Source organism: Opisthorchis viverrini (assembly GCF_000715545.1).
Source record: "Opisthorchis viverrini unplaced genomic scaffold opera_v5_34, whole genome shotgun sequence".
NCBI classification, from domain to species: domain Eukaryota; kingdom Metazoa; phylum Platyhelminthes; class Trematoda; order Opisthorchiida; family Opisthorchiidae; genus Opisthorchis; species Opisthorchis viverrini.
This window is the reverse complement of record NW_008751690.1, coordinates 847,940-865,283: the sequence shown is the minus strand read 5'-3', so window position 1 is coordinate 865,283 and position 17,344 is coordinate 847,940. Positions and strand designations below refer to the sequence as shown.

General features: G+C 45.8%; 2 protein-coding genes across 2 annotated transcripts in view; one reads left to right on the top strand and one right to left on the bottom strand.

The window, feature by feature from the left end:
• Window positions 1-1,923: 1,923 nt before the first annotated feature.
• T265_13065 (hypothetical protein) overlaps window positions 1,924-17,344 on the top strand; it is a gene marked incomplete at both ends in the record, with an annotated part of 31,405 nt that continues 15,984 nt past the window's right edge. Inside the window, 9 exons of the mRNA XM_009167017.1 lie at window positions 1,924-2,010; window positions 2,043-2,337; window positions 2,373-2,523; window positions 7,292-7,616; window positions 7,659-7,779; window positions 7,823-7,927; window positions 11,424-11,567; window positions 16,190-16,272; window positions 16,771-16,926. Of these exons, the coding sequence (XP_009165281.1) occupies window positions 1,924-2,010; window positions 2,043-2,337; window positions 2,373-2,523; window positions 7,292-7,616; window positions 7,659-7,779; window positions 7,823-7,927; window positions 11,424-11,567; window positions 16,190-16,272; window positions 16,771-16,926 (1,467 nt within the window). The remainder of the gene's footprint in view (window positions 2,011-2,042; window positions 2,338-2,372; window positions 2,524-7,291; window positions 7,617-7,658; window positions 7,780-7,822; window positions 7,928-11,423; window positions 11,568-16,189; window positions 16,273-16,770; window positions 16,927-17,344) is intronic.
• Window positions 15,779-16,048, bottom strand: T265_02667 (hypothetical protein; the record flags this gene model as incomplete). The annotated part of the gene is made up of 1 exon (XM_009166969.1): window positions 15,779-16,048. The coding sequence occupies one exon, from the start codon at window positions 16,046-16,048 to the stop codon at window positions 15,779-15,781; it is 270 nt and encodes an 89-aa protein (XP_009165233.1).

Here is a 17,344-nt window from a genome sequence, read left to right as displayed (position 1 = left end):
AAGCGACCCGGGAAGCTTGGGGAAAAGCCTCGATCCTGTGTATCAATTCGTGAATCTATGAATGCATCTTGACTCGACTGTATGCACCTGCTGAACCTACGGAAATGATTGCAACCGGCCATTTTTCTGACCAATCAAACCTGAGCCAAGCCTATTGGCGCTTGCAGAGATCGGCCGTGGGTTAGCTGTCTGTTTGAGGTCTAAAGTTGTGGCCCCACTCAGCATGCGCTTATCAAGTCAGCTAGTCCGGATAAATGCACCGGTTTGCTATGTGCATTTATTTCAGTGCCCCTTATCTTAACGCCATAAATATCCCAACCCAGCCGGCTAGCAGTCGTTATCAGATTTCGTGAGATGGCTCAAGTGGTTAGAGCGCGAAGCTACTGACCGGGGGGTCCGTGGTTCGAACCCGACCTCTGCCTCTGGGCTTCTCCTGTCTAGGCTTGGGCAACCTGACAGTATTCCAGCCCTCGTGAATGGCAGCTAGGCACTGAAAAAGTGCTACAGTTGAACGAGTCGGTTAACAACCGCCATCTCATCCTGGGTTGTGGTGCACCCCCTGGTTCGGCCACATCCGCCTCTTCCCTGCCGTACCTGGGCCTGGCCAGAATAACCTGTAGGTACCAGGAGGCAAAGTGTAGTGCGAGAGACTATCACATTACCATAAAAAGTTCTACGCTGAGTTCGAAACAGCTCGTTTGTTACATTGCGGACTTACTGACTGAAGTGCCCGTGATTCGAACCCGGCATATGCATCCCCACTGCTTCTGTATACATTCGGAATTATTTCAGCCCTTATGATTTCTTTGGGTGTCGTGGCAGCAATAGCTGCTTAGGGGGGACCAATAGGGTGCCACCGCCGGACAACCGCACTGGAAGGGCGGCGCCTTTCCTCATCCACTCCCTTGGATGATGTATTCCTTCCCGACCACCGCATTCCCACACTTATCCGCCCCCAAATCACTGTAGATTTCAACCTGCTTAAGACAATTATCTATGACGCTTTAGGTGGTCCTTTACGACAGACTAAAACCTCGGATATGGTTGTGGTTCCTGGTTCCTGGTTATATAAACGCCTAGTTAAGTAGACTAAGCGTTGCTTAGGCCCGATCGGGTGCTCGTGTTCGATAGGACTCGAGATGCTTACTGACTGAAGTGCCCGTGATTCGAACCCGGCATATGCATCCCCACTGCTTCTGTATACATTCGGAATTATTTCAGCCCTTATGCTTTCTTTGGGTGTCGTGGCAGCAATAGCTGCTTAGGGGGGACCAATAGGGTGCCACCGCCGGACAACCGCACTGGAAGGGCGGCGCCTTTCCTCATCCACTCCCTTGGATGATGTATTCCTTCCCGACCACCGCATTCCCACACTTATCCGCCCCCAAATCACTGTAGATTTCAACCTGCTTAAGACAATTATCTATGACGCTTTAGGTGGTCCTTTACGACAGACTAAAACCTCGGATATGGTTGTGGTTCCTGGTTCCTGGTTATATAAACGCCTAGTTAAGTAGACTAAGCGTTGCTTAGGCCCGATCGGGTGCTCGTGTTCGATAGGACTCGAGATGCTCGGACAACGGAGATCACCTGCCTCAGATGTGTGCTGATCACAGACTTCCTTTGTCGTACCAATTTCCGGGACAGCGGAAATCGCTTGGCAACGTGGTGTCTACAAACAAAACAACCCGAAGTCGAACTCATCACACATCATCAGTGGCGAGGGTCGATCACTGCCTGCCGCTCCCTCTCTGAAACACAAGCATAAACTCCGACCATGCACTTGTACAGTGCTGCTTCTTATAATTGTACTTTTCAGGCTCAATCAAAAGGTGCAGACCTCGCTCAGCCATCAAGAAGCTAATGAAGCTAAAGAAGTAACAAAAGAAACTATCAGAAATGGCACTTTGAACGCTTGCAGGACGGTCCGAAATCCGACAGAACGGCCGCCGGGAAAAGACATTTGAAGCGCTACTCACATCCGGAACTTCTGTTCGCGGCACAACCCAGGTAACCTCATCTAGACATTGGATCTCCTCTAGGGCCACTTCTTTACTCGAGACCCGGCAGCAAATTTCCCCTGGCCACAGCCACAACTTTATCCGACGCCATGTGAACAAGTGTCCTTGCTGGAAGATGCGGAAAATGCTGGAAACCTCCGCAAGCTCTTCCGTATGATTCGTTCGGCGGAAGCCTCTTGTCAGCGAAATTATCAAGGACCAGAATGGCTCCCTGATATCCAGCAAAGCACAACCTTTGAACCGCTAGGCAGAGTAATTCAAACAGCAATCCAGTTGGCCCCCTCTTCAGTCCGGAATTTCGGCCTCCAACAGAAAGGTGGTCTGTGAAAATGTAGCCGCCTTCAACCTCAGAAGTGTCCGAATGTATAACTCTACTGAAGCGTTATCGTGCTCCTGGTGTTGACCTCCTACCTACTCTGTTCAAGGATAGCGGTGTGTGTCTCAGCCAGTGCCTGTGTGGCCGATTTGGGTCTATCTGGGAGAAAAAGACCGTCCCAGACAAGTGGGGTGAATCGATAATAAGGCCCATTTTCAAAATGGTACTCACAGTGAGTGTACTAACCACAGGTATTCGTTTGACTCCTGTTGTGATAAGGCTTCTGACGTCACTGGCTCTTCGTTGTCTTATAGTGGCATGCGAAACCTTGACTAGTGGGAATCAAATGAGATTTGGACCGGAAAGGGGCTGCTTTGACTACACCTTCACACTCCGTCAGGTGTTAGAGCAACGCCACATGTGTAGACGACCCACAATCTTGGCGTTCTTTGACTTCAAGGATTCTTTCGATTCTGTCGATCGTTCAGTGCTGTTAACTGTAGTTGCTCAATAGGGTATGTCACAAAAGTGTATGAACATAATCCGATCCCCATATTAACATACTTCTGGGATTGGTAGGCTACATGGCGAGCCCTCCAAAAGCTTCTCTCAAAAAAGAAACGTTTGACAAGGATATCCACTCTCCCCATTCCTGTTCAAATTCGGTATTGCTGAAATAATGAGACGGAGGCTAGGTTCTCAAAACGCCGGTGTTCAACTTGTCGCTGGTGAGAGCTTTGTGGATTTGGAGTACGCAGACCATACCGTCCCCGTCTATGAAGACGTAGGCGAAGGCCAATCTCTGTTGAATAATCTAACCACTATCATATCATCTTTTCGGTATGCACCCTGAACATACAAAATGTACGCTTATGCCTCAGAACGTGCAGTCTTTGAACAGAGTCCTTACAATTCTGGGAGGATCACTGGAGGTTGTGGTTGTTCAGCTGTAATACCCTTCAGGTGCCTAGCTGCCATGCTACCCGAAAGAAGCACGATGGCTGAGATACTGTCAGGTGCCCAAGCCTAGACAGGTGACGTCGAGAGGCAGATGTCGGGTTCGAGCCACGGACCTTCCGGTCAGTGAATTCGCGCTCTGAGCACTTGAGCCATCTTGTTGTGGTTGCATACCTTGGTAGTTTTGTTTTCTCTAGCGGAAATGTGCCTAATGAAATCTCAAAGGCTCGGATCATGTTTGCTAATTTGCGTCATTTTTAGCGTCAAAAAGACATACCAATGGGTCTTAAGGGTCGCGTGTACCAGGCTACAGTAAGGGTGGTGTTTTACGGGTTCGAGACGTGGCCTTTCCGGACAGTTGATGTGAGGCGTTCTCAGGTTTTTTAGATGGCGTCAACGGATTTGTACCGAGGTGATTATAAAACGGGTATTTAGTTGTGCAGCAGGTATTTCAATCACAGAGGGCATCCAGCACCGTTGACTACGGTGGTTCAGTCGTGTTCTGCGCATGCCGAACACCAACCGATGCGAATGTTGTTCCCTTTGACTTCTTAAGAATGGCGTAAACCGCGAGGTGGACAACGTATGAGTTGGCAGAAGGGCATGAAAGAGATTTCGAGAACTTTTGGTGTTGTTGGTAGGAAGTGATCCTTGTGACCTCGGCTATGCTCAGCTGTAGACATTGCAAGAAATTGCAGCTGACCGACGACAGTGGCGTTCGTGCTGTTAGTTTTTCTTCAGATCGTCGGATTGAGCGCTTGGAGGTGTAGGCACCTCAGAATGCTCGGAACAGACCGGGACTAGATCCTCTCCTTCACCCACTCTTCTCATTGTCAGGCTCCAAATATAATTAGGTGAACTTTATGGTTGTACGGCAGCGAAGTATCGATGCCAATACTGATCCTATTGTCTTTGATGATGGTGCTGAAGATGAGGGTCGTTATTCTGTTCATCAGGACTTCGTCAACTCTGAAAAGTGTGGTGTGCAGACGATCCTGACCGGGTTCCTCAGGAGAACAACATCGACTGTTGACTTCGTGACAATATTCTGCACGACAGTCAACTGACAAAGGGCCCTTGAGTCCATTAAGGTTGTACGCTCTGAATGAACAATACGGATCAATAAATGAGTTCTGACTTCTGTGCCCCTAGACACCGCTTTCCTCTATCCCAAAACAACCTTACCAACGTAACAGTAAAACACAAAGTAGCTGGATTCGAATTACAAACATCCTACTTTCAACCCAGAGGTGTAACACTCAACCTGTCTGGTGTAAGCAACATATCAAAACCCATCTAAAAGCTATTTGGTTCAGTTGGCGCCCTTGAGCGTTAGGAACGTGAGAACTGCCACTGTCGTCACAGGGCTATACATTCTTACGTAGATTACTACAGACTGATACTGTTTCTCGTAACGGACTTCGTCTTCATGAAATCAGGCCATACCGAAGGCTATTCTGTTCAAAACCGTTCCCTTTCATATCCTACATAGGCAAGTTCATTGAGTTGTCTCATGCAAATCTCGTTAATTTCTATCCTTTGACCTGTCACTTGAAAATGTCTAAAATTCCTCTTTACGGATGTCAGCTTAGGCGCGAATTGGAAATGTACCACCACTAGTGTCGGAAATGTTCAAAGTATGAATTTAGACGATTTTGGAGCGAGACAATGAATTTTCGGGCGTGTGGCTTGTATTCGGAGGGATACCCGCCTTCAATGCGCACCTGCACACACCCCCTCCCATAATCATCGGTGAACGAAATTGCGGCAGCTAGAACTACTGTACGGCAAGTACGCGGTTCTTACAAATGAAGTTGATGTTTGGTCATCCTTCTAGCTGATAATCAGGACCGTATGTTGTATATTCGAGTGCATGTTTACTCTTAGCTTCTAGTTTCCACAAGTCCAAGCGATTCCTATTAATTAAGCGGAGCAATTAATGTTCTCTTTCTAAAACGGAATTGATGAGGTATCGTAAAAAAAACAAGGACCGAATTTAGAGGTGGCGGAGGAACAGGTACGAAGTTTGGCGACAGTTAGTGCAAGTTCAAGTGTACATTAATAGTATTAGTGGAATACCCTCCGATTCCGGAGGCCTACCATTACTCACTAACTTCAGAATATGACAAATGCTTCGACAGGCAAACTCAGCTAGAGGAGATAGGGAGTCGGAGCCATGTGGCGATGCATAACGGGGGATATAGTCAGAACACCTGAGAGACCTTTTGATAGCGTGTGGAAGTTGAATTTCCAGGCTTATATTTAAAAAAATCTTGCTATGGCTTTATGCACGAAAGCTGTGCAGGCGTGTCCTATAGCAAGGAGACAGGAATGAGGAGCGAACATGATGGCGGTATTAGTCGTTCAACAGCCCAGAGGGGCTGAAAAACGGCATCTTGCCGGATTTGAAGTAGCGATGAGTAAAAATATGTTATCGTATTGTAACTAACTGCAATCTCCGCTCCAGTGTCTTAATTTCGGAAAAAGGCTCACTTTATTACGAACGACCGAGTGCAAAGGTCACATGGGCATCGCAGATCCAGGCTGTCCGATCGGTTTTGGGTGATCGATAGGCGTTACTTCTACGACATTTTTCAAAACTCATCGGCTCCTGTTTCATGCCCGAACGCTCTTCATCGTCGGCCTTTGCTGAACTTTAAGGGTGTCGTTCAGCCATTGTGTGTATATTAATGAAGTGGGCACTGATAGATTGGAAACGGTAGTGTGGAGACACAAGAGAACAGTGGCAGAACCGTACAGAGGAAGGAGCCTGGAGCCTTAAGTAGGATAAGGGTGCGTGCAGTGTGCGTCTAGAGAAGGACTGAATATTTGGCAAGCTGAAAGCTTATTGAGAACAGAAATGGGCTATGCTGCATCCATTTCGAGCACAGAGTATGGCCAGTCTTTGTCACGAAAGTCGGATTCGCCAAAGTAAGAGATTCAGTCCGAACCCAAGGTGGCTTCGATTAATTTGGAAGTTGATTTGAAGAGGCTAGCATGGTTAGAAAAACAGTAAACGAAATAACAAAACTTCTGCTGTGAACGAGTGCGCTTTGATCACGAGAATTCGATCGGAATTCGACCTTAGAAGGATGGACATGTGAAAAAAATCGTCCAGCTGCAGCACCCTTTCGGTGCCTAGTTGCCATGCCACACGAGGGAGGCACGAGGGCTGGGATACTGCCAGGTTGCCCAAGCCTAGACAGGGGCAGTCGAGTGGCGGAGGTCGGGTTCGAACCACGGACCTTCCGGTCTGTAAATTCGCGCTCTAACCACTTGGTCCATCTCGCCAACATGTGAACTATAGGCATGAAGCGCAGTTGGCCAAAAATAGAGTAGGACGACAGATGGTATGATATATCGTAGTCAACATAAGATGCTCAGTTAAGGTACGATAGGAGAGAAATAGGGAATGATATACAGCGTGGAGATTTCAGGCAACACCTCGATTGTCGGTGAGAACTAGGTTGAACAATCTGTTTTGTATCTGATAGTTAGAGCAGGTAACCGGTTCTCCAGTAGGCGTAATCGTTGTGTTCCTGCGGTAAGAGAAACAGTCAGCCGAATCTGGTGAATTCTGGTTGTCTTTCTGAGTTTTGGTACGGGCACCTTGAGTGTCTGTTGTAGACTAGCAATAAGCTCCGTTCTTTTCATTTTTTTTGCTTTTTTCCAACAATAAAGCACCAATGTTACTTCCACCGTTAGTGATAGCTGAGTCCTATATGACGGATACAAGTAGTAAGACACATTCTAATGTGTAACTTTGGCATGACCGACTTCAGCTATTTTAGTTCAGCCTCATGCTCCCACTCTGGGGTTTCACTATCTACATGCCCCACTTGCTGACATCTGCGTAATTAGAGTTTCAAAAGCAAATTACAATACAGGAATGACCTAGATGGCGAGTTGTTTCTGTTCACCGGCGCGGATGTCTTGACCGAAATTTCAGAATATAAAGGAATTGTTCGGGTGTTATTCCGAAAGTTCCGTAACAAAGCGTTTTTGGTCTTCTTGTTTTTGGGTTTGACGTTAGCACAACCGACTGGCATGCAGAAGTGGGCGAGCTGGGGATGTTGAAGCTTCCTAATTTCTCGGTATTAAGAAGACTCGGGCGAGGGTCTTATGGAGAAGTTTACCTTATCAGGAAACAGGTGACTGACTCTCACAAGGATGCATGCTCCCAGGGATCTGATCAGTTGATTGCTGTAAAATGTATCCCGAGACAGAAGTTGAGCAAGCGAGGTGAAGATAACCTGGTTTCAGAAATATCGATTCTGCAGAAATTGAGCCATCCACATATTGTACGAATGTTGGACTTTTCGGTAAGTTGAATATGTAGGGATTACCATATTGTTCCGGTGCAGTGGGATGACCGCAGTGTGTTCTTGTTTATGGAATACTGCGCAGGAGGCGACTTAAGTGATTTTCTGCATGCGAAAAATCGCCTTCCTGAACCGTTGGTGCGACGATTCCTTCGGCAAATGGGTAATGAAATATAACCTATCCTGTAACAGGAATTCCGTCACAGCACTTGCATTACAGTACTTGAAGGAGAAGAATATTATTCACATGGATTTGAAGCCCCAGAACATTCTACTCACCTCAAGCACGAACCCGGTCCTAAAAGTTACAGGTAGGTCTTGATCACCACCTGATGGCCATCATGATTCACTAATATCATTCTTTTTTTCGGGGGGGGGGGGAGGTTTTTCCCCCCTTCTCAGTGCTTGACTCGGATTGGCTGGCATTCTGACCAATCAGGGCATGCCTACGTCTGGCCCGTGTCCTGCACGTGACACGTGCATCCAACTGATGTGATGTTCGGTTATTAGGGACGGCTGGCCCCCGAACAGGGGGGGGGGCAGTTGTTCCTACCCATCCTGACTTACCTGTTCGTCATATGAAGCCTGAACGGCCGCTACATATTCCTCGCGATTATTTGGCCGTCAAATTGAGTGCTTCTGGATCTTTATGCCCTCCTGGACGTAGTCCACTTGATTCTTCCTGTGTGCGCTCGGACGACGTGGCATGTAGACGCCTCCGGCGGCGAGTATGCTGCCAGTTTCCAGTCGAACCATTTATCTAACGCCTGTCTTTTGTGTGTTGATGGTGTCTTATCCCAATACGATGTCGAGATATCTACATCTCTGTGCTTTTGTAAGGTTTAGATACCTCCCTCTTGATCGTTCTCTCTGTTGACAAAATGTGTTTTGCTTCGTGCTGGGACGAGATCGCTACATCTTTGCACTGTGCCGGTAGTTTTGCCTGTGGTACGGCGTTACCAGGTGCGCTCAAGAACTGTATATCAGACACAACAGTGGGACTGCTTAATTCTCGGAGGAATTTCCCCGCCGCCCCCCCCCCAACATAATTCGGTGTGACGAGTTGTTTTCACATCAAATGAAATTTAGTGTGCGCCGTGAAGCCTAGTGGACACGAAAGGCTAAGGAAATAGAAAACGTCCAGAAAGCCAGAAATACGTGGGGATTATTTTAGTTGGTCCCTGCGGCAGATCCCCGGAAACTGCGTGTAAGACCACCAAAGATCGAAAAGGTGTGACCATCTTGAATAAAGAACGCCTCCATTGCTGGATCGGGCACTTCGAACCTGCTGCTACTCAGTTGAATCCTTGAACTGCAGTAGAACTCTGAACGATGAACCTGGAACCACATACGTCCTCGAAGTTTTATAATTATATATGTCCTCTCAAGCACCACCAAGCTCCTGGTTTGTATAGCCTCCCACCCGCATCGTTCATTGGAGATGAAATCCTCAGTCAGCACTTGCATGATCTATTTGCCCACATATGGAAAATGGAAACCGTCCTAAACAACTACAGAGAACCGGTGATTGTGTCCATTTTCAAAAAGGAGCATGTGATGAGTAATGTCCATTTTCAAAAAGGAGCATGTGATGAGTGTGATTATCACAGTAATCAGGTTGCCTTATGGTGGTTTGTGAAGCGTTGACTCCAGAACAGCAAGCGAGATTCTTGCCTGATAGGGGTTGCTTGACCAGCAAGGAATGTCCCAAGAGTTTTTGAGTGTAATAAGTTCTCTTTACCCTCAGACTTGTGGGCGTGTGGGAGTATACGGAGAGCTTTTCAAAAGCTTCCGTACACAAAGTGGTGTCGAAGAAGGATGCCCATCCCCTCCATTTCCATGTAATTCCGTGATCAAGGAGATACAGAGAGGAACGCTAGTAGATCTTCAAAACCGTGGTTTGGAATAGTTGCTGAGAGAAATCTTGTCGGTCTGGATTATGCATACGAAATTGTTCCCGTTTTCGATGAAGAGAAGGCGCAGTTGTTTCAGGAGGAACTGTCCGAAGTCATATGGCATATGTTTTGCATCCACATTCAGGTACTGAACACGTCACTTATGATCTAAAGAGGGACACTCAAAGTTGTGGTGCGCTTTGCATATTTCGGAAGTTGTATAAGTTCCGATTATCACATAACAGATGGGACCAGTGCATGACTGTACGTTTGGAGTTGCGTTTGACAATTCAAAACACCCATAGTAACAAAACGGCATATTTTCTATGGAGGAGAATGTCGGTAGCTCAGGTGGCGTAGATGGTCTTTGGCTTGTTCGCTGAGCTGGGCAATTTGGTTGCAAACGTTTCATCACCAATCGAGGTGACATCATCAGTGCGTAGTTGTGCGTAGCGGTGGGTTAGTGGTTCTGCCAACCACTTTATTATTTTTTTACGGGATAACGTCAATTTGTGCACTATGCGTCTGCAATTTATTCTTCTGGAATGGATTTAGGCACAATTAAACGTGAAGCATACAAATCTGGCTGAGTCGATTACCAGAAACGTTCTCTACTTCCACAGGAAATCCAGACCGAATAACGCCACCCCGACTTGAGGAACAGACGCACAAAAACACATTTTGAAACGATGCGGTACATGTACACCGTAAGAAGCGCGAATAAGAAAGACATTTTCGGCATCACGGGCGAATGGGCACCCAACTGAAGATGGGAGTTATCCAAACAAACTCAGCGAGATTGACCTGTACGGGAAGTTCTGCGTAGGGCAAAACTGACTGGAAATGCCGTTTAACTATTGGTCTGGTCACAACATCCACTGCTCAGACTTGGTCGCATGAATATCGGCGTCCATCACATAAAAATAGGAGCGGTGATTTCACGTCGTTGTACACAAAGTTTTTATTTGGGATCTGGAATACTCAAGCATGATGTGGTCTCTGCGAAAGTGGTGCCCCCGTTTTGAGCGACCTGCACTTGTGAGGGCCACGACCGTTTACTAAGTGTTTAGTAACCACAACCACTAACCCACCGCTACGCACAACTACGCACTGATGATGTCACCTCGATTGGTGATGAAACGTTTGCAACCAAATTGCCCAGCTCAGCGAACAAGCCAAAGACCAAAACGGCATATTCTTTAACCCAAGGGACTCGTGTATCAGTATACAATACAGGCTGTTTTGTTGTGTGGCCGTGGGACATATGCCATGAAAGTCGAACTGAGACAACTGGCAGAGGGGTATGAAAGTGATTACGAAAAGTCTGCGCAACCTTGGTGCAACTCGCTTCCAGGATGGTTTCCACGGGATACCCTCTTTGTATGATTGGAGACGCTGCAAGGTTTGACTGTTGATCAATGTCAGCAGTGTTTATGTTGTCAGCTTCTATCCAGATTGCGTGGATGAGTGTTTGGAGGTGTAGGCATTTCGGATTGTGTTAAGCTAATATCAAGCCCCTTCTCGATCCACGTTTATTCCCTTTTCACACTAAGGGTATCGACTAAGTAATGGTCGCATGACAGCGAATATCATTATTGAACACTGATTTGCTACCGCTGATGATGATGATGGAGTGCGGTCTAATAATACCATAAGAAGACAGCTCTCAACCCTTGCCTTCTCACTATTGTTCAAGTGGATAAAAGGTACCCGATGTTTTACTGACTGTTGATGATGGCACTTTCCTTGCCGCATAAAGTATATTGCTATTTTCAGTGTATTCATTGCTTCACAGCGCGAACGGTTTGTCATCCCGTAGTATCTCTGTTTCATTTGGCATGTGGTTGTATAGCTTCGAATGACCAGTCTCGTTAGGTATTATACTTATTTTTCATTCGTCGCAACCCATCAGATTTTGGTTTCGCCAAACGTACAAAGGACACCATTCAGTTGAATGAGCTCCGTGGTACATTACTATACATGGCTCCAGAAGTCTACTGTGAGGGTATATACCATCCGTCCTGTGACCTCTGGTCGATCGGTATCATACTTTTTGGTGAGTCCAGACAATATTTTACCCACTTTATTGGCAAACATTGAATCACGTTCGCAGCTCAACTGACATAATTGGTTGCCATGCATTTTTGGTGTGGAGTATTGTTTTAAATCTGCACACAGTCCAATACTGGTTTCACCCTGTTGGAGACTCATCAAGCAAGCGCTGTTCCCGGGACCTGAGACAGTTAATGCCCGTTGAAATCTTTGTAGCTGGAGACCCGGTGAAAGCCCTTTTAGTCAATAGCATATTAGTATTCTTCTGTCACAACCTGATATACTTCGACATATTTCGAGCAGTACGAAACCGGTAGCGGGTTGTTGGCGGATTAGGAACAGTAGTTCCATGTTAATTATATCCAACCAAACGAAACTTTATTGAGTAAGGCAGCCTGTCCGCTTCAGTATGTACGGAAGATCACCTTGCTATTTGTGATCCAGTATGATGTTCACTTGTCGAATGAAAGCCAATCATCTCCACGTCTTCACCATGCGTTCCTTACTTTCGTTGCAATACCCTGATGAAGGTGCTCCATTGAGTTACTTGCGCACTCACTTACTAGTGCCTGTGATTCCTTAAACTTTCCGAGCTGTTGGATTTGGGAGTCTTTGGTGAGTTGATAATTGCAACTCTATACAACTGAGACAATTATGCCCTGATAGATTTGGGAAAATTGATGAACCTGGACGCTTTAGTTGACTGGGGTTAATCTCCAAAAGTACCCTAACTTGACTGTGCAGTGGTCCAATCCCAAAGTTAGAATATCCTCGAATTGGATAAAATTGCTCCGTTCCTTTAAGTGCAACCATTTGCGATATTTAATGGCTGGATCTCGAGAATATTTACAAGAAAGAAAAAATTGAAAATGTTCACACAATTATTTTTTTAGAGAAAAATTCTCACAGAGTAAGACTAGTTCATTCGAACTTCCCGAGGATCAGATTTTGTGTGTACTGTATATATCACCAAAACTGTCCAAACAAATCGATATTATCTGATTATACAACAAATAACTGACCACTCAACCAATCAGTTTGGGTAACGAAGACAGTGAAGACAACATCTGTGTCTGACCTAACTTCACCAGGCTAGGCCAGTTCTTTACCGACCAAGAGTACGTTTCATCCAGAACTGAGCTCTGCTTTTGAAAGCATCCCTTTTTCTCCGGAACGCCCTTGCAAACCCTAGAGAAATTCGATTTCACGGATTCCAGTGAATAACCGCCACCTCAAACCTACTACGTTTTGATGGGTCATGTTCATCCACACAGACTGCGTCAACCGAGTGCATGCACAGACAAAGAAAGCCCTGTCAGGAGGTAACATACTCTTAGTACCGCTTTCGCAATGTGACTATAATAGCAGCTTGTTTATCTCTTACAATTCTAGGATTTAGGAAGGAGAGCTTGGACAAGGTTAAAGTGTTTGTGTGCCCAAAAAATAATCTCCCCAGATGTTCGCGTCATCAGGAAATGCGGGCGAAGATTACGAAAGAAGATGGATACATGGAGAAAATTAAAAGGGTTGAACGTTTCTGAATTTAACGACCCCCTTCTCCGAGGATGCTGACAAATTCGGTGTTCAGGACAGTCGTGTCTTGTGCCCAGTTGTCTTAGAGTCGGTGTGAAATGAAGAGAAGTACAGACTGGAGTCATTCTCTGAGCCCTGATGAGAAGGAGACAATATTAGATATCCCATATAAAGGATGAACAGTTTTCAAACGGGTACTGACCCGTCGCTGATTTTCTGAATCTGAGGGACAACGCCGTCCACTCATGTTTTTATATAACTTTTACGTAGGAAGCTTTCAATCCAAATGACCACTTTTAGATGTAGCCCGTACATGGATAACTCAGAAGAAAGGTCTTCATACTCAACTCAACCAGAAACCTCTCGTATACCTAAGCCAAACATATCCTTTTCATCAAAGCATCACAGAGAGGAAGACCAAATATGTGACACATGAGGCAACTTATCACTCGTCCAACAGTGGTTTCTTCATCCATGCTGCTAGTTACCCAGGATCACGGAGGTGGTAGAAATCGATTCAAGGGTCCTGGACAAAATGGGGTGTTGAAGATAGGCTAGTAGTTTTTGGATCACAGCAGGAACCACGTTGGGGGACGGGGTAAACGAGTGAATTCTCTTATGTTGAGGAAAACGGTAGATGACGATAGACGAAGCAATTCTGAAGTGATTGGAGTAAGTTCGAAAGAACGATTGCGGAACAAATGTTCAAGAATAGCGTTTGAATCGGATGATTTCGATGTTTTGACGGGAGACTGTGAGCACCCCTCGCGTTGCTGATCGGCAAAGGTAAACCAGTTAGACAAGTCGGAGGAAGAGAGAGGAATTGGAGACAAGAAGTCGAGCAAAGCTCTCTGCTTCTTCTAACGGGGGGTGGGTAGTTTAGATGTTTGAAGCACGGAAGTCGCAATTGAATGCCATGGCCAGACTCCAAATGGATCCACTTCCGGCTAGCACTTTCGATAGTTGAGCTGCCTGCTGCGCATTAAGCTTATGTTTGACTCAGTCCGTTATAGATGAAGTGTTACGCGTAGCAACGTGGTCATCATTTGTCAAGGGACAAGGATGCATTCCTCAGCACCTTTACAGTCTATTACTCACAGGCATGCGTGACTGAATCATTTGTTGGATGATTGTTTCCCCGATTTGAAAAAAATGGTGAGGTAATCGACACATGTCACCACCGAGGACGTTCGTAAGTTCTTCAGCAAAAACTGAGGGTCCTTTGCTAGACGGCATCCGAAGAATATTTGCTAGAAAATTGACACACATTTGCGGTCTACGAAGACTACCGCCAGAATATGACAATAAAGGATAGAATGGTTTTGAGGGAAATTAAACGGGGGGAGTTGATAAGGCAACGGTCTGAAGAACCAACAAGGACAAAGGAAGTTACCGGTGTATCTGATGGATCGAAGGTTACTAGAACGAAACAGAAGGTGAGATGGAGGACAAGAATCAAACTGAATTGATATTGTTTAATCCACGGATGTCAGATTGCGGGCTTTTGAAATCCGATAGAAGTGTCGTGACCCATGAAATCAATCCAGCAGGTTTCGGTTTGCTTCTAGAAAATCACAATCTATTAGGGTAAAAAGTGCCCTTGGGCGCCTTCCCAAAATTTGAATCTTTTGTCCGGTCCCCTTGACTCCGGCTTTTTAGTTGCTAGTGTCAACCAACTATCGTTTTTTCTGCAGTGTACCGATTGTTTACATGTATTGTTGGGTGAAGCAAGTGCAGCTTGCTGACTGGACTACTCTAGCTTGCGTTAACATTCGACCGTACACGGGGGCCTACTCCTCTGACTGGTCGGCAAACTTTGAACCGATTTCGTATGACTATTGACTGACAGTATTGTCTCCTGCGCAGGCCCTGCATCGCCTCCCATCCATACAACCTGTAGTTTCTATTTTCGTGTCTCGTTTGGTGACTGGATTCCAAACCCTAAGTTTGGAGTCGCAAACCATACCAGAGGGTACTTTTCGAGTTGATCCCTTAAACAACAGCATAAACTAATTCGGTATTTAGATATCTTGTTCATCTTCACTGCTGGATTGGATCGAACATGCTACTTAAATATCTGTCCTTTGGATCGTCGTTACATTGTGGACGCGTATCCACTGGAAAAAGCAAAGTAACCAGGCACGGATTGATCCTAAAATTACCTAGTTGTCGAGACCATATCACCCAGATTGATCGACTCCGAAGAGGTGGTGTAGCTCGAGACAGTTTTCTTGACTGCGCATTGATAGGATTTTGCTGGTCCAACTAAGGATTTCACCCACTTCGTCGTAGTCGATTTACTTCAAATTGCCTGAAATCGTTTCTTTTCCATAATTGAATTCAACCGCTGTCGTCGAGGTGTTGGATCATATCTACTGCTAGCGGTTCACTCAACACCAACGTAATTTGCAAATGAGTGTATTTCGCCGTTGGTGCTCATCGCTCGCTCGTTGATGCTTACGAAGACCACTTTTTCAGATTCTGACACAGAAGAGCATCGTTACGTGAAAAACGAGATTGAAAGCAAGGTCGAATTGTTTGCATTGTATGGTTACGGTGTTGTGTGCACCGTAATGGAACACAGGTGATGACTAATTCGCCGGCAAACGTCATCGACACTTGCTTCTGCTTTTTGTTGTACGTGTACTTTTGGAAGTCCGTCATAGGATATGTTAGATGCCCTCACAAGGGTTTTCTCCTGGGTGTAGCCAATGACAGAGTGAACAGTAGCGTTAGTAGTGACGTCACTTCGCTTCCAATTTGAGATGTTGCTGACATGAGACGACCGGACGTAGGCGTTGACCCGGTCTGTGGTGCACGCTTTTGTTGATATTTCGCATGTGCACTAAGACGACGGTACGTTTGATTCTTTTCAAGCCATTTGCGCAATGAGTCAGCCTCTCCCTGTCCTCTTGTCTCCAGTTCGCAGAGTGAATTTGGCTGATGGATCATGCCTGCTAGCAATTTCGCTGTAATAGATGTGTGGGATAGCTATTCTTGTTGTACATCCAGGATTTTAATGAAAGGCGTGTAGATATCAACTGATCGCTTCACTATTGCTGTCCAACATACATTGCTTTCTATTCTCTATAGAATGCCTTTTTGGAAATCCTCCTTACGCCTCGGAAGATTCTAAACAGCTCAAAGCCAAACTTCTGACTGCTAAACCTATTGTGGTACGTCTGTGCGCTTATCTTCCGTGTCCCTTGATCTGCAGAAGATATTGTTTTCTTAGAGGGATTTGCCTACATACGCTCAGCTTACACTTTTTCATACAGTGAACTTCATCTGCTCTGTTTCACGATGGACCTGATTGCACCCCTGGAGATTGTTAATGTGTTACGTTCTTCCCACCAACTTGACTCATCTCAGATTAGTTTCCTGTTGCCAATTGTGTCCTTCAGGGCAAACTCCCGACTAACTGGTGTGAATCATCCAAATGTATTTATCATCCTGTATTTTCTCTGAGCAATTTGGCAGCTGTGCCCAGAAAGTAAACACTATGCGATATGTCATGATACACGGTCTTAAGGGAAACAAAGCCATTCAAACGACCAACTATTTGGTTGAAGAAACTAGCTCCGTGTACGTCTATAGACTGTCAAACATGCATGTTTATTGGACGATCGATTTCCTATAAGAACTGACATTTCCTGTCCATTGTATGCGTGCAGATTCCGTCAGACCCTCGAATCAGTGCAAACTGCGCTGCTTTGCTGCGTGGTCTTCTCAAACGGAACCCAGAGGAACGGATGAATCATACGGAATTTTTCGAACATCCATTTGTCGATATTAAACACGCCCCTTCGGCTGAAAGTTTGGATAAGGCGGTAAGTTTTCTGTCAGTGTGCTTGAATGAATCTAGGTTTTTTCGTTTTGTTGTATTAATTTCATGATGAGGCTGTCCATTCAGTGGCGTCGGAGAGTTTAGATGCTTTTACACCTCAGTGGGTAGGAACAACTTCGTAGCTCGAGCTCTCTCGCTCGAGTTCCATCGTTGCCTTTTAGCACCACTCTAGGTTCCCCTGGACTCCGTAGAACTTCACCCGATTATTTTCACACCCAGAAACAGCTTTCAATGCAGGCAAATCTACTGCGTTGCGGTTAATGGTGTTGAGGGTAATGAGTATTTCGATCTGCGAGTGAGGCGCTATCAATAGGTTTATGGAATTCGGGGTAACATGGCGGATTTCACAGAGCCGGCTTTTGTTGCTATTCGAATTTACGCAAAACCGAAGTACTGCGTTG